Source organism: Octopus bimaculoides, chromosome 2, assembly GCF_001194135.2.
Source record: "Octopus bimaculoides isolate UCB-OBI-ISO-001 chromosome 2, ASM119413v2, whole genome shotgun sequence".
NCBI classification, from domain to species: Eukaryota; Metazoa; Mollusca; class Cephalopoda; order Octopoda; family Octopodidae; genus Octopus; species Octopus bimaculoides.
In genome coordinates, this window is record NC_068982.1 from 166,414,691 (window position 1) to 166,436,846 (window position 22,156).

The 22,156-nt window shown below is 36.1% G+C and overlaps 2 protein-coding genes across 5 annotated transcripts in view; both read right to left on the bottom strand.

Moving 5' to 3' along the window:
* LOC106881522 (alpha-L-iduronidase) overlaps positions 1–6,805 on the bottom strand; it is a 23,456-nt gene extending 16,651 nt beyond the window's left edge. Inside the window, exons 1-7 of the mRNA XM_014931937.2 lie at positions 6,670–6,805; positions 5,604–5,747; positions 4,743–4,927; positions 2,376–2,471; positions 1,971–2,185; positions 1,158–1,258; positions 390–474 (exon numbers count right to left, since the gene is read on the bottom strand). Of these exons, the coding sequence (XP_014787423.1) occupies positions 390–474; positions 1,158–1,258; positions 1,971–2,185; positions 2,376–2,471; positions 4,743–4,927; positions 5,604–5,747; positions 6,670–6,791 (948 nt within the window). The 5' untranslated portion in view covers positions 6,792–6,805. The remainder of the gene's footprint in view (positions 1–389; positions 475–1,157; positions 1,259–1,970; positions 2,186–2,375; positions 2,472–4,742; positions 4,928–5,603; positions 5,748–6,669) is intronic.
* The window catches only part of LOC106881526 (serine-rich adhesin for platelets), a 22,113-nt gene continuing 6,745 nt past the window's right edge, over positions 6,789–22,156 (bottom strand). For 2 of the 4 annotated variants that reach the window (XM_014931944.2, XM_014931945.2), the window contains exons 5-9: positions 21,072–21,224; positions 18,490–18,635; positions 16,354–16,508; positions 14,017–14,158; positions 10,620–13,419 (exon numbers count right to left, since the gene is read on the bottom strand). In XM_014931944.2, the coding sequence (XP_014787430.1) occupies positions 13,268–13,419; positions 14,017–14,158; positions 16,354–16,508; positions 18,490–18,635; positions 21,072–21,224 (748 nt within the window). In that variant the 3' untranslated portion in view covers positions 10,620–13,267. Of the gene's footprint in view, positions 6,906–10,619; positions 13,420–14,016; positions 14,159–16,353; positions 16,509–18,489; positions 18,636–21,071; positions 21,225–22,156 lie in introns of those variants that run through there. The other 2 variants (XM_014931946.2, XM_014931947.2) reach the window with 2 other exon arrangements.

Sequence of the window (22,156 nt, forward strand, 5' to 3'; positions counted from 1 at the left end):
TCGAGCGAGATCGTTGCCAGTGCCCCTGGACTGGCTCTTCTGCAGGTGGCACATAAAAGACACCATTTTGAGCGTGGCCGTTTTCGTGCGGGTGACACGTAAAAGCACCCACTACACTCTCTGAGTGGTTGGCGTTAGGAAGGGCATCCAGCTGTAGAAACTCTGCCAAATTAGATTGGAGCCTGGTGTAGCCATCCGGTTGCACCAGTCCTCAGTCAAATCGTCCAACCCATGCTAGCATGGAAAGCGGACGTTAAACGATGATGATGATGATGATGATATATATGTACGTACATATATACATACATATATATGTACATACACACAAATATATATAGCAAAACAAAACAGGAGAGTTAGTTCATAAATTTTTTGTTACATTATCTTACATCTATTTCATTAACAATGAAAGCCATATTATATAAGGAAAAATTATTGGTAGATTCCATGGTCAAATCTTCAGAAACTGCGTAACTCTCATTAATAACAGTTTAAAATTAAATCAGGCTAGACTGTATTTATGCAGAAGGATGGTCAAACAAAAACAAACTCAACATATATAATTGTCATTGGTTTTTCACAGTAGTTGCAGCAGTCCAGACCAATAGGGAACCAGTCTATGGGCTAAATGGTTGACAGTTTTTGGCTCCATTTTTATAATACTAAGCTGACCGGAGATAATTCTTCTTCTTAGAAGACAACTACCAATTCCCAACTAAAAAGCAAGTGTAGAATTAAGAGAAAATAAAGGCCTAATTTCACACCTAAACACTCATACAAGTATTTGGATTCAAGCTCCATAATAATCTTCGTTGTCCATCATTATTTCTACTCAACCAGTCTTCTTTTATCAAAGAACAGTTTTTATCATCATCAAGATTCTACTTTAAGAAAAATGAGTGAATTCTTGGAATTGTATTTTTTATATTGAGGATGTACACATGCTTCACTGATAGTGTCAATGTTACCCTAACATATTTGTTGCTTACTGTGACACCCATGATTCTTGTTTTGCTGTCAAATAAAGATACAAACTCCTGACTACATACCCCATCATATTTTGGTTAAGATATAAATATTTAAAACTGCCTGCTCCCTCAAAACAGTGAACAGTGATTAGAAAATATGGATGAAAAACAGAAAATAAAATTACTCACTCATTATAGAAAGGTTTTGATTGTAAGGATGGATATTTGGTATAAATTTCTTCAGAAAGACGTTTTTCAAGTTCAAGAATACGATTTGCCATTCCATCTCCCTTGGGTCAAAAAGATATTTTAGAATTACATGATATGTGTGCATATATCATCATTATTTAATGTTCATTTTCCATGCTGGCGTGTGAGTGTGTCCCATAATATATATCCTAACAACATGAAACCTATGGATCAAAATATATTTTGGCAAACCACCACAGAGGATTTTGAATCTAAAAGAGAATGCATGAGATCAACAATTAGAGAATATTCATTTCTGGCTTTTACCTCTAAAATTCATTCACCACAAATCTAAGTATGTTAATATGGAGCAAATATATTAATTCATATACTTTTTGGTCTCTTCCCTAACTTTCATTGAAGATTTATTGTCAAAACCTCTTTGAGGTGTGAACATTGATGCCTGAGCAAAAGAGCACAAAACCCAGCTATACAAGAGCCTATGGGACTGGAATAAGAATCAAATTGCTGATACTTTAATTGCTAATTTAGAATTCTCTCTCTCTCTCTCTCACTCTCTCTCTCTCTCTCTCTCTCTCTCTCTCTCTCTCTCTCTCTCTCTCTCTCTCTCTCTCTCTCACTCACTCACTCACTCACTTGATTGCTTCAGTCAATTCACAGCAAGACTTAAATATGCTTGCACACATCAAATAATCAATTTTACTAAGTTCTTAGCCAAAGCAAACATGAGAATTTTGCAGAATAATCCATAAAGTAATAAACTATCAGGAAAAGCCCAGTGCCATGAAATACCTTTAGATGCCAAGAAATAAAATCAATGTGTGTTTCCTTGTTTCCTGTAAAAAAGTTGGTGCCATGAACTACATGATCTAAAAGACCAATTGCATATTTCTTGTGTCCTTTGTGATGTTTCTTATAATAACATCCATCACCAGGTCCACCAAATATCAGCCTTTTGTCAGCTGCTCTCAGTCCTTCTGAAGAAGCATCATAATAATTGAGAAATCCTGAAAGAGAAAATTAAAATAATTGAAATCATATTCTTGTCATTTGTCATCAATGATCTCTCTTCAGATCCATTCATGTGTTTCTTAATTCTTTGAAGAATTGCAATCTCATAAAACATTCATCAATTTTACATGAGCTGCAAAAGTTGTTTTAAATAAAACAAGATTATGTATTTAAAACTCCACAAACCTTTTACTGTCATATTCACAGCATCAAAATCATGACAATCTGGTTCATTCCAAGTCTCAAAATTCCAACGTCTCACATAGTCTATTCCATATTTCTCTAGTATAAAGTCACAGAAAAAAAAAGACAAATATTCATTTACCCTATGCAATAATAGTAAGATAAATAAAGTCAGCTGTTTAGCGTTCTGTCATCACAGATACCATGTGATTTCAGAAGAAGCTACAATGGAAGTTGTGATGTTCATATTTTCTTAATGGCATTAATTAGAAGAGTGAGGGAAACAGAAATGACCAACAATCAAATCTAAACTGCAGAGTTGATTTTCTCAGAGTTTACTACAGTAGTTCTCCGTTTATGGGTTGCAGCCCAAATTGGAGTGCAGTATAACAGTTGCAAAAATAAAACCATTTACTTTTGAAATATTTGATAAAGTGTAAAATGTCTTTGTTATACAAGGTCTACAACACAATTTTAACTGCAAACAAAAGCTCAGAAATATTTCCCCAAGAAAAGTATTACATGTTAATCTTTAACAGATTTTGGGAAAGTTGTTATATTTCATGATGGTCACTTTTTTTCTTTCTTGCAAAATAAACACATGCACTATATATTCGTTCTCCACTAATTATTATTGTTCTTATTTTAACAAATTCATAAACGTTTTTGAAAGCTGTTTTTTATAAAAAAATTTAAAAAATTTATATGTAAATATTAAAATCCACTATGGAGGATTGCTGATTTACCACAATGGGTTGTGATAGTAAATAGTTTGAAACCACTGACCTATACAAAAATCATATAATAATTCTTATTAAAAGAAAAGAAAAAAATGAAAATACTGTAAAAAGTAAAAGTGTTGTTTCTACGAAACAAGACGAAGAAATAACCTCACACTCAGAAAACAATTTTTAATGTAGAAAACAACCTTTGTGTTAATAAATTTGTTAGTGCTAGTGCTACATAAAAAAGTATCTATGCCACATAAGAACCACCCATGCCAGTGCCACATGAAAAGCATGTAAGGACCGTGTATGCATGGGGACGAGAATAGCTCTTTAGTACATCACACGGTCAATACAATAAATATAAATTGAATAGTACATATAAGTGCCAGAGAGAATATGGAGACATAATTGCATGGAATGATTAAGAGATTTATTGATATAATAACGTGTGTCTGTGTGCGTCATGTATACAGAATAATAGACAGGCTGTCGTGAGAAGAATGTGTATGTGTGTACAGGCATGGATGTGTGTGTGTGTTGTGTGGTGGCGGCACTGGAACTGGCTGTGTCTACATAACCAGTGGCTTGACCTTAAAAGGTCAGAAAACAAAGACATATAATGAGGAAAAAGCTGAGTTTTTATAAGGAGCAGTCAGTTCAAAAAGGGTGTGAAAAAGGTTGTTCGTGTGATCCCATCGCTGACTGGCTATCCATGATCAGTTGGCACGACAGAGTAAGAGACAAACTGCGCTAACACCAACCAACCAGAGCAGTGGACACAATGGGATCCAAACAGCGGCCAAAGGTCAGTTGGTCCCTGCTACATTCAAATACATGTATATATAGAATCTACACTACAAGCACCTGGACCAGTGCCACATAAAAAGCACCCAGTACACTCTGTAAAGTGGAGGCGCATGGCTTAGTGGTTAGGGTGTCAGCATCATGATCGTAAGATTGTGGTTTCGATTCCTGGACCGGGCGACATGTGTTCTTGAGCAAAACACTTCATTTCACGTTGCTCCAGTCCACTCAGCTGGCAAAAATGAGTAACGGTGCGATGGACTGGCGTCTCGTCCAGCTGGGGAACGCATACCCCATCGAAACCAGGCCCGTGAGCCTGGCTAGGCTTTAAAAGGGTGCATTTATTTATTTATTTTTTACACTCTGTAAGTGCACTCTGTAAGTGCACTCTGTAAGTGCATCAAGCTGTAGAAACCATGTCAAAACAAACAACTGGAGCCTGGGCAGCTCTCCCGCTTGCCAGCTCCTGTCAAACCGTCTAACCCATGCCAGCATAAAATGGTGATGATGATTATGGATAAACTCCCTTGTTTTAGTCATAAGAGATTATGAAAAGTTCTTCAGTGTTATTGTTTGGTTTTAGTTCCATGGTTTCTGTCCCATCACGAATTCTTCCAAATTAACTCTGAAGTTATGTATCCTTAGGTGATTTTTGACTAACAATCATCGTAGGTGAGCTGAGACTGTAATCAAGCTCCCAATTCCTTGTTGAAATCAATTCACTTCACTTAAGTAACCAATGGCTTTGAAGAAAGCATGACTTCTCTTTCCAATCTCATTTCTTTTCCTAATGAATTTATTGTCTTAAATTTGTGTAAAAAACATAAATAGTACTTACTTATGTATCTTTCGGCTGTAGCTTTCACAAGATCTCGCCAGAAAACCACTTGAGTTTTATTTTCAAAATCAGTAAAAAAATTTGACAAACTACCCATTAGCTCAAACCCAGGTTTTAATCCATTTTTATATAGCTTATCAATGAGCTGATCAAGCCAACGGAAATCATACTGTAGCGGATGTTGTCTGAAAAAGAATTTTGCATATAAGCCAAATAATGAAAAATAGTATTTTCCAATACATATTGTCTTCAGTAAATATATACTGATTCCTACAATAGGTGGATAGAAAAGGTTTTGAAAATCTGACATTTTCTGTTCTTACTGTTAACCAGTCAACTGTGAAAGGGGAATGAATTCTATTTGGAAGCTAGATAGTTATGGGTAATATTTAAAGAAAACTTATAAAAACCCTGTTAAATTTGGTTGCATATTGATCTACATGATTAAAAGGTTCACTTTACAACTTGGTAGTTTCAGGCTGAATCCAACAGTGCAACATCTTGAGCAAGAGTCTTCTCCACAGCCTCAGGTCTACCAAAGCCTTGAATGAAAAATTTGGAAGATAGAAACCAAGTAGAAGGCTTTTAAGGGATTTCCTTGCTTGTGGATGGTTCTTGGGTGGTGGACTTAATCCATAGCCTGGTTACAAAATACCTTAAGTAACTTTAACAGAGCCTATTCTACTGAAAACATCTCAATCTCCAGATTGAGAATACTTTCCTTTCACCAGTGATGGAGGCCCTGAAAAGGGGCATGAGCCTTTCCTCTTCTGATATAAACAATTCTAAATAAAAAAAATAGGTAAATAGATGCAAACTAATTAAAAATATATGTAAGACAATAATGAAAATTCAACTCACTTTTTAACTTGCACAAGATCTAACAACCAGTGTATACGCACTTGTTGAATGCCAGTGAATGGTAATGCACCAATGTAGGCCAAATTCTGATTCATGTCAGGCCCAGTGTCATATTTATAAGCTTTTGCATGTGGTTCCGAAGGGCTGTTATATATAAAAAAAAAAAAACAATTTTCTTATCCTGTTTGATACTGCTTCATTAAATATAATACTAATCATTGAAATATCTTACAGTTGGGGCCACAATTCTGAATAAATTTATTCTTATCTTTATTCAGCATTATGGTAGTTTGGGGACTTTTTATATTCATTTAAAAATGCTTCAAATAAACTAAAAAGTTCATTTCTATCTCACTAGGTTTAACATTTTATTATAAAAATTTGGAACAGAAACAAAATGGGGAATGGGATATTCTTCAAAAGAGGGAGATAAACACAAGCTCCCATCAAGCTGAATAAGCTACTGGTATAATAAAAACTTAGGGAAAGCCAGCACCGTGAAGAGCAGAAATATAGCTCAGATGAAGCAACTAAGTAAGGAAACATATTAGATGGTTCCAGACATTTACACAGACAGCCTAAGGCAGACAACCAAGGACCACTGTCACCACAGGTATTAGCGCAGTTGACATATATTTTGGGCTGACTGCATGCTGTCACACAGATATCTTTCTGTAATTTCAGAGCAATTGTCTCTCTCCTTGTCAATAATTATTAATGTTATTAATTGTAAATAGTCAACACCAAGTATCCCTATGACCAGCAATAAATATTTCAGCTAAGGAATGAAGAGCGGTACCAAATCAGACACTGTGTCAGGTCACCAACCCAGCTGAAAGGAATTACAATGATTCTCTACGTGGGTACTTGATATGCTAGAAACAGCAAGTAAATCTCCTTCAAATTATATCCTATCGTTTCAGAAAAATGAAAGGACATAATGGATAATGTACTTCTGGTTATGTTGGAGGAAAAAGACGGAGTAATCACATCTGGAATGCCTTTGATCGCAGAACAACAACAAAACAATCATTGATAAGAACAAGAGATGAACACAATAGCTTACCAGAAGCCCGTACTTCGCCAGAAATGTTTCAAAGGTCCACTGGAATTCCGTGAATCGATTCTAACAAAGTATGTTCCAAAGACATGAGGCCAGATAAAACATAAAATATAACGCAACCGCATTTTTATCTCCGCCGACTAACAATACTGTCTCACATCCGAGCCAAAGAGAATGCCTCTCCGTGGCCACTAAATCGGAGAAATATTAGCCAAATTTCCCTCGCATTGCACCTTAATCTGTTTTAAAGAAAAGAAGAACCCATTAGATAGAATTTGATTTTAAAAAAATAAGACAGGACAATCACGAACGAAATGTCTTTGATCATAAATTCGCTCGATCAGGAGTGCTGTGGAGTTAAACAATAAAAACAAATATATCGCAGGCTTGATTTTCTATTCTGTCAATAAAACCTATCGACAGAACAATTCCAAGTAGAAGAAAGGAAAACAATAACAAAACGAATGTCACCAAAACAATCTCCGTTAATGATGGTAAAAGTTATATACCCTTAACATTGTATTGGTGTAGAGTTATAAACCCTTAATTAGCTTAAAGGGAACTAATTACAGAATTAACTCCCTTCAAATAATTTAATTTTTAGCACGTCAAAGGAAAAGCTGTTTTAATGTTATTTTGACAAGGTTTTTAACTCGAAAATATAAGATAGTTTCATACTTTTATTTTATTTCTGTGCACAAGGGAAAGAAAAACAACACCACTGCTAGTTGAAATTGCTTAGATACAGATTAGCCCTACGATCAAAAACGCTCAAGTTATGACCATCCTATATTTTTAGGGATATATAGGGCTACATTATCCAATGTGTCCCTTTCTTATTTAAGAATGTACGATGTTATCTGAGGGAGTTTTGGCTGCTATTTCTAGCAGATCAAGTGACTACATAGAGACCATCTGTTGATTATTATAAGTTAGGGAAGTCAGACAAATATGCATCTATTTATATATTTTATATTATGAACTCTTTCAGAAAGGCTGTTCCAGTTCAGCTACATTAATATAGTTGCAGTTGTCTTTCAAAGGCAGGCTGCATCCTCTGCCTCAACTTCTCCTATTTCCAGAACAGCTACAAGCACAACACCAACCAACATTCTTCTTTGATGTAGGAACATACGATTTTCCTCTCTCCTGATCCTATTTTCTCACTCTCTCCAAGATACCCATCGTTATTCCAGCTGTCTGCTCTCTAACGTTCTGTCTCCTGTTCAAGTTGCTACTTGCAATTTGGAGCCATCTAACAATTCAGTAGGAGGCCAACCAATCGCCCACAGATCAAAAACAGTGCACAACAAATGAGATCATCCCTCAAGTCTGGGGTCTCATTTCCTCTCCAAAGCACCAGCTCACCTGACGTGCTTTTCCTCAGCTCCAATCCCAACACACCTCCCACTATAGATTCTGGTTGTTTCACAGCCAACCCAGATCTCTTTGGATGACCCACAACCTCTGCTGCCCTCACCACAGTCTATTCCATCATCATGTCATCTATGTAGGATTCAGTGGATCCTTTCGCTCTGACTACCTTCCTCAGTATCATCTTGAGGACTGTTAGCATGATCTTTGACACAGAGTTCAGTCGCAAAAATTCAACTGTAGCTGAACTTCATTCTTTTTTGGTTTGAACAACCATCATTAGTGGCAGCACCAAACTTCCATTTTTCCCCCCAAAGACATTAAAATACCTTCCTCAACACATCTCTCCACTTCCCTTTTATACTTATCTCTCACCCACACTCCTAGAGACCTTGTAGCAACTTATTTGATTCTTCAGCATTTAAAAAAAAATTTTTATGAAGGTTCACGCTTCCAGAACCATTTGATTGCCTGTCACATGCTATCAAATACTGTATAGAAATCCTTGTCTTCAGTCTTACAAAGAATGTCCACCGCTTCCTAACTCACTGATAATTCCACTGTTCTTGCTCTTCTGCTGCACTCACCTCAGCTATCCACCAGCATAGAAGTCACTAGGGTTTCCACTCCCCTGTGTTGGTGCGCAATATTGACTCCATACAGCTAACATATTAAAACCAGAGCTGGGCCTTGACTTTCAGATCCTTTGGTCAAATGTTGAAATAGGGCTATCTATAAAGATATCTACAATGAATCCATACTGTACAGGCATTAACTGAGATAGCTGACATATAGTGCATATTCCTGGCTTATAACTATCTTTGTAGGATTCTCTACATCCAGCTACAACATGGTAAACTATTAAAAGAAGGATCAAAGTAACAGTTCAAAGACCAACTGAAGATCACTTTGAAGAGGGGTAATTTCCACCCTTCCAGAGTAGAAGACTACCAGTTACCACATATTGCATGCATGTATGCCAAGTTGCTCCTGATCTCTCCCCCAAAATTTCTTCATGGCACACCTGCGACTGAAGTTGTACATAACAGATTGGGATGTAATCATCAAAAGATCCGCAAATGAAGAAGGCGGCCATCATTAGATTCAATGCCTGACCAGATGCAATGAGCACACACACACACGTGTGTGTGATGTAAAGATATGCATTACCAATTTTAACCCTTTCGTTACCAACCCAGTTGAAATCGGTTCTGGCTCCGTAGTACAAATGTCTTGTTTTCATAAGTTTTGAATTAAAATCTTCCACCAAACCTTAGTCACAATTTATTTTCTTAACACTAGCTTAATGATAACTAAGTTATTTAACTAAATTCTTTGTTATCATCATCGTTTAACGTCCGCTTTCCATGCTAGCATGGGTTGGACGATTTGACTGAGGACTGGTGCAACTGGATGGCTACACCAGGCTCCAATCTAATTTGGCAGAGTTTCTACAGCTGGATGCCCTTCCTAACGCCAATATATATTTAAAAAATCAATTGAAAGAAATACAGAGCATCTCAAAAAAAAATATGGTAACGAAAGGGTTTAGAAACTATGATCAGAAAATACTTATCTCATGTTCATTAGCATTACTAAAATTCTAAAAGTGAATACACATTTTACCTATGCTACTTTTTGTATGGATAACGGATACAAAAGTCATAGAAAATAAAATTTGTTGATGTATATGAATATTTCCTGAGAAAACTTTGCATGACTTTAGTCATTGGGTATTGGCTGACATGTCACCAAAATATGACTGATTCTTCAGAGGCATAAGGAAGGGGTCCATTTTGAAATAAAGAAAAAAAACAAACTAGTCTCTTCCCACTTGCAAGGATTCATTCTAACAATAAATTATTTTTGCATTTACTTCCTAGTTTGTGTTCTCAAAGATGAAGAGATGTTGCCTGTGTTCTTTAACTATATGAGGTCAAGTCAATTGTTTAATTAATGTTGGCAATTAATGAGTGTTGTTTTCAATGAATGAGAATACGGTTGTTTGATCAATAGGATTATATTACAGTTTAGGAGGCTGAGTATCCAACAGACACCTGTAGCTTAAATGTATTCCTCAAGCAAGTAGCAAGGCCGTATCTGATAAGGACAAGAGTGGCTTTCTGAGTTACCAGTACAATACATTTGACATGCTTTCTAAGAGAATTTCTATTACTAGGGTGTGATTACGGGGATTTGGCTGCCTTGCTGTTTTAAAAAAGAACTCATTGGAGAATGTGATCCTGAGTTTCCTGCACATAAGGAAAAGATGAGATGATTTCAACTGATCATAGGTCTGTTCATTTAGCACTGATGTAAGGATGAACAGCAACCCAATTCAACACATAAGGTTTCAGCTGACCCAAGGCTATGGTAGAAGAAACTTGCTTAAGATGTTGGACAATGGAATCAAACCCAGGATCTCATGATTGAAACATGCTCCTTAACAACTTACCTATTTGCAGTTAATACTAAAGTATAAAACAAGAATTTCAATTACATACAGTATATTTTTCTCATAAACCTAAAACAAAGATGAAGAAGCATGTGGAGTTACAAAATCAACAGAAAACAAATACTTAAAAAAAATCATATAAATTTTATTTCCAGTTATAATTTATAAATAAAATAATCAGGTAAAATAGAGTTAAACAAAATAACTTTTTCATAGATCCACAACCCATGCTAGCATGGAAAGCGGACATTAAACGATCATAACGATGATGATGATATATCATCATTATTTTAATGTCCACTTTCCATGCTTGAAACCCTAACGTGCTTTCCCCTATGGCCAGATGTGTTTTCATAGATTGGAAATGAACCACACTATGATGGTGACACTCTTTACAACTCTCACATGCTGTCAAGACAAGGAAACAATACACATACACACATATATTATACATAATTGCCTTCTTTCAGCTTGTTTACCAAATCTATTCACAAGACTTTGGTTAGCTCCATGCTATAGTAGAAAACACTTTTTTTTTTTTGGTAGCAATTTTCATAATATCAACCAGCAGAATCAGTCATTGTCTATTCTACACATGTTCAGTTTCAAAAAAAAAAAATTGATTTATCATATCTTGATTTTGCCAGATTAAATTACAACTTACATTGATTTCTTTTATTTCAACATTCTCCATTCCCACAACATGGAACCCACAAGAAATTATATAAGAAAGAAATAGATGAATGGCCATTATATTCTTTATTTCAAAATACATTATCCTGCATTGCTTCAGTTCACATAACTGCTAAAAATAGGCATGAGATCAATGCTTTAACTCAGATCAGTGTCCACTAGCCACTTCAGCTTGCTGGGATATTGAAGCTGGAAACAGGTTCTGATTATGAGCTACGGGTGATAGTTTATGTGCAACAACCTATTCAATTCATCATCTCATTTATCTGGATTCCCTGATATGGTTGGGGAAATCTGTAATACTGCATCTTAACTGTCTACATCAGCATTTCTCAACCTTTTTTGCTTGTGGACCTCTTTGATTCCTCTCTTACTTTACTGGACCCTCATAGCCATTTGATGCTTTAAAAAATCCTATTATATTTTTAGAATTAAATATTATTAGAAATTGTATTTAAAAAATTGCTAAAATATCTTGTGTACTGTAGAAGAATAACCAATTTAATGCACATCAATTTTAACAATAAAATCTGACATGGACCCCGAAGGTTCATATAGACCCTGACTGAGACCACTGGTCTATACTCTACACTAAATACACTAGACATTGAACCCCTATTTTCATGTCTGGTTTACATAAAATTTCTGCCTTCCTTCACAGCCATATTGACTTAATGATACACAATTGAAAATTTAATCACACCACCATGTGAACATGCTAACTATACTGAGGATATATAAAACCAAAACATATCTGCAATTATCTCCCATACTTACCAAAATTACTAAATAATATTAGTCATTGAGCTACATAATTATTGCTACGTAGCATTTTAGTGGTCTCCATTAAATAAACACTAATTTAACTACTGCTTTTCATGTGGATGGCACCTCTAAGTAACTCAATAAGTACTCTTTTTTTACTCTTTTACTTGTTTCAGTCATTTGACTGTGGCCATACTGGAGTACCGCCTTTAGTCGAGCAAATCGACCCCAGGACTTATTCTTTGGAAACCTAGTATTTATTCTATCGGTATCTTTTGCCAAACCGCTAAGTTACGGGGACGTAAATACACCAGCATTGGTTGTCAAGCGATGTTGGGGGGACAAACATAGACACAAATATACACACACACACACACACACATATATATATATATATATATATATATATATATATATATATATACGATGGGCTTCTTTCAGTTTCTGTCTACCAAATCCACTCACAAGGCTTTGGTTGGCCTGAGGCTATAGTAGAAGACACTTGCCCAAGGTGCCACGCAGTGGGACTGAACTCAGAACCATGTGGTTCATAAGCAAGCTACTTACCACACAGCCACTCAGTTTTTTAAATGGGACAACAACCTATTTACAGTGAGTTTAAAACAAATAGTAGAAACCGCCTATCTTGGTTGTAGACACTGTACAATGTGAAGCAAACCATCAATCCTTCAGTTGTTTGACCAACTCCCTTTCAATTTAGCTATAGATAGCTTTTACAGATGAGTGTGTATCTAATTATTCAATTATAGGGAGATTTCAAGTGAATATTTTAGCCTTTCAGTGTCTGCAAGTTTGTGTTATACAATCACATGACTGTGTATATGCTGTATACATAAAACGTGTACAATCAATAATTAGTTTAAAAACAAAACAACTAAAATAACAAAGTTTCTTGCAGAAATAAAATTTCGGGTAAACTTGATTTCATATGTGTAAAACTTGTTGGCGATGAATATAGTCAACTGAATCAATTGTTTCACTGATTCTGGAGAGATGAAATGCATAGTTAACACGAGTGAGATTTGAACCCAGAATGTTATGATATATGACAAAATACAATCTTTCATAAACTATGGTTCTTGCACTTCTGGTAATGCACCATCCATAGTATACCGATTTCTTAAAAAAAAAAATAAATAAAGTAATGAAATATAAATAATTCTTTAAAAAACTGTTTTTGTATTTCATGGGACCTCCTAAAAAATATATTAATGTAATATATAAAATGTTTCTAACTTTATAAATCAAAGTGATAACAATTCCACAGACTGATTCCAATCACAGTGCACACAATTATTCTGAAAGCCAAGAATTAAAAGTATCTTGCATAAATTGCCGGGATGCAGCTTTGCCATTATTTACAGTTGGTACGATGTTATCAGGTCGAATAAACTGTACAAATTTTTTTAATTCCAAAAAACTACTATGCTCACTGTATGGTATACCTAAAATTAAATCAAACAGAAATTTTTAAAAATTATTCAATTATTTAATTAAAACCTTATTTAAAAAACTAAATTAAATATGATTAAACTAAATCATATTTACTTTAACAAAATTAAAAGATTCTGCCCTCAATGTTAGAATTTCCTTTCTCACAACACATCAGCATTATTTCTTTTAACTATTTTTACAAAAATATAACTTACAATGTTAATTAAGACAATTGTAATGGAAATTTTATTTTCATAAATATTTTAGTCCAAGAAGGAAAGGTAGCACTGATAACTTTTACATAGGACTACCTAAACTGATGGAAGACAAGGAAGAAATTGGAGACTTAGTTCAAAGGCTTAGTGACAGTGTTAAACTGGGCAACTAAAGAACAAGTACAATCCATCAACTTCACTTCTGAATAATTTCTGTTTACCCAGTTTCATTCATAAGAAGGCTTGGACTGACCCAAGACTATACTAGAAGATGTCTGCCTAAAGCTCAGTGCAAGAACAAAACCAGAAGCAGATAGATGGTCACAAACTAATCTTCTAACTACATAGCCTGTGGTAATATGTGATATATTTTGTTAAAAACAAAGAACTTACCATATATGGTAATCGTATCTGTTTTCAGAGAGGGCTTGATATCAAAGAGGGAAGTTCTGTTTTTGTTATGAGTCCAACCAGTAGGTTTCAATGCTAGAATTTGGTTAAAATTTTCATATCTCTTTAAATGTTCATTAAGATTCTTGAAGAAAATAAACAGAGAAAAAGTTGACAATAAATGAATATGTTAGTATTGATATTTTTATATAGCATTGTCATATTACAAAACCTGTCTACAAATATGCCACATTTCTTGCAAAAAATATGTTAATTTCTTCGAATGCTTCAGTTGTGGATAATTGACTGAGTGTAAAAGTACTTGAATTCTTCAAACAGTATAGTTGTGTAGTTAAGGGGTTTCTTTGCAAACAGATGCTTCTACAGCACCATGTGTTTCTTGTTATTGCCTCAGAGTGAAATTTGGTAAATGGAAACTGTATAGAAGCCCACTAAATATGTATATCTCTTTATCAAAGTATATTGGCAAAAGATGTAATCACAGACGAAAACTGATGCTGTCAAAGGGGTGCATTTTTGCTGTTATACATGCATGCATGCATGTATAAATAAATTTTGTTGAGCATTTGTTTATACAGCTACCACTTAATAGTAATATATGAATGTTTTTCACAAGTCAAAAAAACTGAAGTGAACAGTCAAGTGCCTTGCTTTCTGCATTTTTCCATTTCTCTCTGAACAAGCACAAACTAATAATTCCTGGTAAAAAAAAATCCTCAGTCATTTATTTAATCTTTACCTTTTTTATCATTTCCTTAGTTGCTTTTTGGGGGGGAGGGGGTTGTTTTTTAAAGCTGCATTTAAAATATTGTACTTGAATAGGCTTTACAAATATTTTCAGGTAGTAAAGACATAATTCATCATCTTTGGGTACCTTTAACAAAGTCTGCCTTGTTACAAGCATTCAAATCAAATCGCTGGTATGTGAATAAGTTTCTTCCTTCTGCCCACCAATCAAGAAGATTCTGAAGATGGTCGTGGGTGCTGCCCTTCCTCCTCTAACTAAATTACTTTAAAAAAATTATTTCCCACACTGGATGGTGATGAAGGTGATGATACATCATTATCATCTATATGCTCATTGGACCAATATTAACATAAAAATTATGACATTTTCACTGTCATCATCAGGGACCCAATGAGTCAGAGAACTGTGCTGGGCTCCAATGTCAGATTTGGCATGATTTCTATGACTAGATGCTCTTCCTAACACTATTTTATAGAGATTACAGGTGCTTTTTTCATAGTATCAGCACTTATGAAGTTACCATGTAGCTTTCAAGACTAAGATCTCTGACTGAATGGGCTACAGTAGAGAGAAAGGCAGCTCTATGCTAGATGATCAAAGTTAGAGTATGGAAGAAGGGACAAAAACAGGTTTCTTGCTGTAGAGGAGATACATGGCTGCTCACATTATTACAAGAGGTGGGAGTAATGGGTATGGAACTGGGAAGATAGATAAATAAGGTGGTGACAAAGCACTTGGGGGGGTCCTGGAGGAAGAACAGGAAGAGTGAGCAGGCAGAAATTGCAAACGGAGATGGATAGAGGTGTAAATATACTGATTGATGAACAAGGGCTGGATGGGGAGAAGCAATGACAAATACTAGCTGGATGAAATGTTGATGATGACTAAACATTGAGTAGGCTAGAGGGGTGAATGCATGAATGATGGAGAGGTGATCAATGATGATTATGTGTTGGAGGGAAGTTTGGGGAGAGCAGGTGCTGACTGGTAGTACAGAAGGATGAAGAGCAGCAGAATAATAAAACAGTAGATAGAAGGATGAAAGAGATATGACATGTAGGGAGGTAAGTTATAGGAGTGTGAGAAAAGAGGAAGACATAGTGCATGGGGAGAGTGAGAGATGTATGGTGATATAGGCAAGGCAACAGGAACTGGTTCAGAGGAAAAGGAGGAGAGATAATTTGGTAGCACAGAAGGGTGGATGATCATTGTAAAATATGAGCGAGGTGGGATAATGTTAAGAATAACATGGGTGTCAAATGAAGTGGTTCCTGGTAGAGGAAAGATAATTACAGAAAAGATGATAAAACATGTTGTTCTGCCCTCATTTAATTACAGCAGCAGAAAACTGCAGTTAGACAAGTAATGGCGAATCAGTAATAGATTAAAAATCAAAACAATCTATCACCATCATCATTATTATTATTATTTTTATTATTATTCAAATAATCCATACTTCAACAAGCTAACATAGTTGATTGGGTTTGCAATATAATGTAATTCCTTGTACCTTCTGTTATTTACAATGGTGGAAGATACAAAAAATGTCAAGATGAATAAAATGTATTTACCTTGTAGTTCAAGTTTCCCATTTTCACAACATGGATGCTGCAGCTTTTTAAATCTAATGTCAGTAACTTATCCATGATAAGACTCTGAAGACAGTCCAATAATTTCTTTTTTTCTTGTGTCACACCAATTTTGCTTCCAATAGCCTCAGCTAAAGCTGAATATGGGAATATACATAAAATACAGTAACAGTGTTCCATGACATTAATCTACTTAACAATACATTCCTTATACAGAATATAGAATTTACATTTGATCTTGAAATATGACACTTCTACACTACCATTTAATCTACTCTTCTTTCAGCAAGTTATATCAATTAATATTGCATATTAATTAATGATTTCTGAATAATCAATTACTCAACCTTTCTGCCAATAACTCTTAACCCTCTAACATTCAGATTTGTTTGTCAAATGTATAGCTTATTTATTCATATTGTTTTGAATTAATCACGCATTATTTTGTAGCTTCAAGATTTCAATGATCTGTTTGTATATTTTTAGAATTACCATTTATGGCAGGTGTGAGATTGGACTGGATCAAATGCTTAAGGGATAAACACCTAAGACAACTAACCAAACATATGTTGATCACAGCTGAAAAGATAATCAAGCCTAAAATGGGAACATTACCCTGAGACACAGAAGTTAGATAGGTTAGTTCTGTGGTACATATAGTTATTACTGCAAGCTAATCTGCTAGTTCTAGTTTCTTAAAGAACATCAACCTTCATGGAGTATTTCTAAGAGCAGCAAAGTAATACTGAGGTAATAATATTCAGATAATTCTGCTGGATGGCTGGTGCTAGGAAAAGCATCCAGCTGCAAAAAACCATGCCAAAACAGACACAGAAATCTGGTGCAGGCTCCTGTTCGGTCAGTTCCTGTCAAACCATCCAACCCATACTAGCTTGGAAGGAGGACATATGATGATGATAACATATAGAAAAATAGCAATAATAGATAATTTATATACACATATACATAGGTTTGGTGATGCAAACAGAAAAACAGAACTCAAAACATGAGTATTTATATATTTTTATTAATATATAGCAGAAGTAACAGAGTGACTCAAGGGCCAAGAGTTTCTTGTGTTAGCATTTATCAAACTTTATACTCTCAGCCTTAAGTCATTCTGTTGCTTCTGCTATATGTTAAAAATATATAGGGTGCGGTGGATAAATTGCTGCCATTTTATATTTTTAATTTCACGCAGGCGCATTGTTTTCTTTTTTTATTTTGTTGACTACACAGTATAGTAGGGTCAGTTGGACACTGTCTGTGAGAAAAATAGCACCATGACACAATCCACTCTGCCAGAAATTTGGAAACAACATGCTGTACTGCTTGGCATTCACACTGGAAGCTCCAATACAAACATTTCAGTGTTTGGGCTTCATGTACCAAGTGATGAAAATCAAACATCCAGTCAACATCATTGTGTTTGGAGTGATCACTAATGATGGCAATGTTATGCCTCCATTCATCTTCCCACATGGCCTCACACTCAACATGGAGGCCTACATCAAGTGCCCTGAGGAGGTAGTGCTGCTCTGGGTCAAGAGGGTGGCTGCTGGAAGACCCTATGTCTGGCAACAGGACTCTGCACCATGCCACACAAGCAGGAGAACCCAGTCATGGCTGTCAGACAATTTCTGCAACCACATCACCCCTAACATCTGGCCACCCAACTCCCCAGCTAAATAATGATCTAATACCTATTCTTAAAAAGTGACCAATTTAGAAACACAACAAATTACCTGCAGTAAGTTGGAAACCTCAAACTAGAAATTGAATGTTTAACACTTGATACACTTCAACATTTTGACTTATCGTTGCCAGTACCCCTGGACTGGCTCTTGTGCGGGTGGCACATAAAATACACCATTTTGAGCGTGGCCGTTGCCAGTACTGCCTGACTGGCCTTCATGCGGGTGACACGTAAAAGCACCCACTACACTCTCTGAGTGGTTGGCGTTAGGAAGGGCATCCAGCTGTAGAAACTCTGCCAAATCAGATTGGAGCCTGGTGTTGCCATCCGGTTTCACCAGTCCTCCGTCAAATCGTCCAACCCATGCTAGCATGGAAAGCAGACGTTAAACGATGATGATGAAATAATATGCATGAAATTACCAAGGAAAACTTTCTCCTTCCCAATTGTGTAAGTCCCAACAACAACCAAAGTTTGGGGATTTTCTTTCAGAAAGGATTTCACCAGAGAAACACAGAAATCCAACACTTCTTGCTGTTCAGGAAACATATAGTCAGGATCACAGTACCTGCAAATATTGAATTAAAAAAATATGTCATTATTAAAAATCTCTGAAGTGTAGTGGACAGTAGAATCAATAGAGTGCTAGTCTTAAAATGCCTTGCACCAATTTAGTTACATCTCTTTACATTCTGAGTTTTGAGCTTTACTAGTGGTCTTGAAACAGCCCTTATAACTTAATTTTGGTTTGTGTGCTGGTCTTTTACTCTGGGCTAACTCACTCTGCTTTGTCAGAAACTAAACCAACAACCATACCAAGCCTGCTTAGTAAGGAGAGTGACCCAGCAGAAAAAAGATTCTCTTAAATGCCTGGATGGCTCACTAGAACATCTATCTTTTGTTACCTAGGAGATAATTAGCATGGAAGATGGTTACTTTGAAAGTATAGTGGCCAGATAAGAACAGGTTGGAGAAAGTTCAGGGAACTTCTACGATTGCTGTCAACAAAGATCTTTTCCTGCAGCATGACAGGCAGAGTGCAAGACTCTTGTGGTAGAACTGCAATACTGCATGATTGTGACATGGGCCTTGAACACAGGACTTGAGAAGACTAGAAAAAAATGAAGTGAGCGTGCTCCACTGGATGTCTAATGTAAGTATGCCTGAAAGACAGTATAAATACAGTAAGAGAAAAACTAGGCATAAGAGGTATCAGATGTATGGTGCAAGAAAGAAGACAGCAATGGTATGGACATGAGATGCATATGGATGAGGACAGCTGCATAAAGAAAAATTGATTACTTAATGTGGTTGAGCCTGCAGAAGAGGGAGACCAAAGAAGATATGGGATGAAGTGGTGAAGGGTGATCTCAGGACTTTGAACCTCTGAAAGGAGATGACAAGAGACTGGAATGACTGGCAATATGCTGAGAAGACCCACGCAACTCAATGAAACTAAGAGCTAGAAGCACTGTGTTTGTGTGAATGCACATCTGGGCCCTTTGCCCAGTTTTCTCCAAGACACTTCCACTTCCCTTCATCTTTCTGTCTGTAGCTTTTCCATGATATCACTAACCTTTCTCACTACTCAAAATCATCTCATCTGATATCAATTCCCACCCTTAATACTGTCCTCCACTCACATTTTACATTTACCCCCTCTCTGCCCGAGCCACCAAATCATTTCACCTTCCCCACCACCATGTCTCACACTCTCCCCATACACTATGCCTCTCCTACCACTCTCACAACCTACCAAAGTCACTAGTTACGTCTTTCTCATGCCTTATCTGCTTATTGTATGGGTATTACATTCAACTACTTTTCACCCCCACCCCTTATCCACCATTCATTAAACCCACTCTCAACCCTATTCCATCTCTGCAGTTGTCACCTACTCTTACCTACCATCCTTACTTATCATCCATTCAACACATGTTTTTCATTCATTATATCCAACTCCTCACCCATTTGTCATCTCTCACTCTTCCTCACACTCTTGCAGCTTCTAACCACCGATACTCCTGGTTCTTCTACCCCTATTCATTTCTACTCATTTCATACCTTGAAGGTCCACCCAGACACCTCATCACTGTTTTTATTTCTTCCCTTCTCCACTCTGATCATCCCCACCATTTCTTCAAAAAGGTGAGGAGTCACACAGCCTCTTTATCTGGCTCCTTCTCACATACTTTAACCATTCATATCCAAGCACAAATCCACATCTCTCGGGGGTTTGTAGTTTTGCAATCTGCATGTCAACTTCACTAGTGCTGGTGGGACAAGAAAAAATACCCAGTACATTGCTGTAAAGTGGGTGGTGTTAGGAAGGATATCAAGCTGTAGAAGCCATGCCAAAATAGACAGACAGGGATGATGCAGTCCTTGGATCCATCGCTTCCAGCCAATGCCAGCATGGAACATCAATGTTAAATGATGTTGAGATAATTAGGTATGTGTTTTGTTTGGATTTTGTATGTAAGTATCAGAAGAAGGATGGAAGAGAGGAGGAGAAGCCTCTGCTGCATACAGCAGCTTTTCATTCTGACATTCGTTAGATGAGTTATCAGTCTATATATTTGGAGTTACTGATCACTTAGATGTATCAGGATGTAGGAGCTCTATGAACTGATGAATGTGTGTGTACATATATGATAGTAGTCTCTCATAGTCCAAGAAAGATGGCTCTGCAATTTCTTGCTGAACAACATGCACAAAATGATTTGTTTATAGTGATCAAAAGTTTGTGCTGTACATTAGCTCATATCCCCCAACCCACCAGCAAATCAACACAGATGCACAATGTACCACACACATGTCAGGTGTCAATGTGTTGTAGAACAACATGAGACAAAGTGTTTTGTTCACGAATACAACACATAAACCCACTCCAGGAATTGAAATCACGATCTTGCAATCATGAGTCCAACACTCTCACCACTAGGCCATGCACTCTCACCCTGTGTGTGAGAGAGAGAGAGAGAGAGAGAGAACACAAACTTACGTTGTATCCAAATATAACTGATTGATTTTGACATTCTGCAATGCATCGTATTTTTCCATGATTGAATCAGCTCGGAAGTCTCCTGTATGCAAAACAACTTTCTGCTTACTTTGGTCTGAGTATTTGAAAAGAATTAAAACAGAACCTGGACAGCTTGAAATAAAAAGAAAAATACATTTTTAAAAAGAGAAAACAGATTTAAAAAAAAAAAATATTCTGTTTATCTTATTTAACCTGGATATACTGCAGAAAGCCAGGAATATGTAGTCTTCATCTCAAGAAAAAATCTCATATTGACATATAATGCTAAAAAAACAGAGCTATATTTGTAGCAGACAAAAAGCATCTAGCAGCAGCAGTGGAAATGCTAAATCCAAATTTCTGTTTCTTTGATCATCATCAGTAGCAAATACCTACATGCAACCGTATGATTAGACAAATTTAACCATTACTGGTATAGGAAAAGTACAGAAGTTTATCAGTAGCAGACAAAATTTGAAGTGTTTCTTGAAATAGATATATTTCGCAATTGCATAAAAGTTGATTTCAGAAAAACAGAATTAATTATGGTAGTTGTAGAAAAAATAAGGAAGAATATATACATATATATATATATATATAAAATGGGACAAGAACACAAAACATCCAGACAGTAGGTGATACAAAAAAGGGACAACAAAACATCCAGATAGACGATACAAAGAAAACAAGGATGGGTCATTCGAAGTTTTCTTTCCTCAGTCGAGTTCCAGACTATCTTTGCAATTCTGGCTGGTTATACTCGAGATTGGTCCAATCTGGCCAGCCCCAAGGAAAAACTAAGCTAAGCGCATTAGATTCCTTGGAAGAAATCAGCGAATGTATACGAAAACAAGAATGGAAAAAAACAGAGAATGTTACACAAATACAAATAACAGGACATAACAACAGGTGTCTTTTGACTAAGGATGAATTAAATTAAGATGGCATGTGTGGAAATAAAGCCTTATGGCAGGTATACAAGATTTCACAGGCACAGGGATGAATATAGATGTTGCACGGACGATGACCAAACCAAGAAAGAACAATCAGGCTTGGCCGAACAC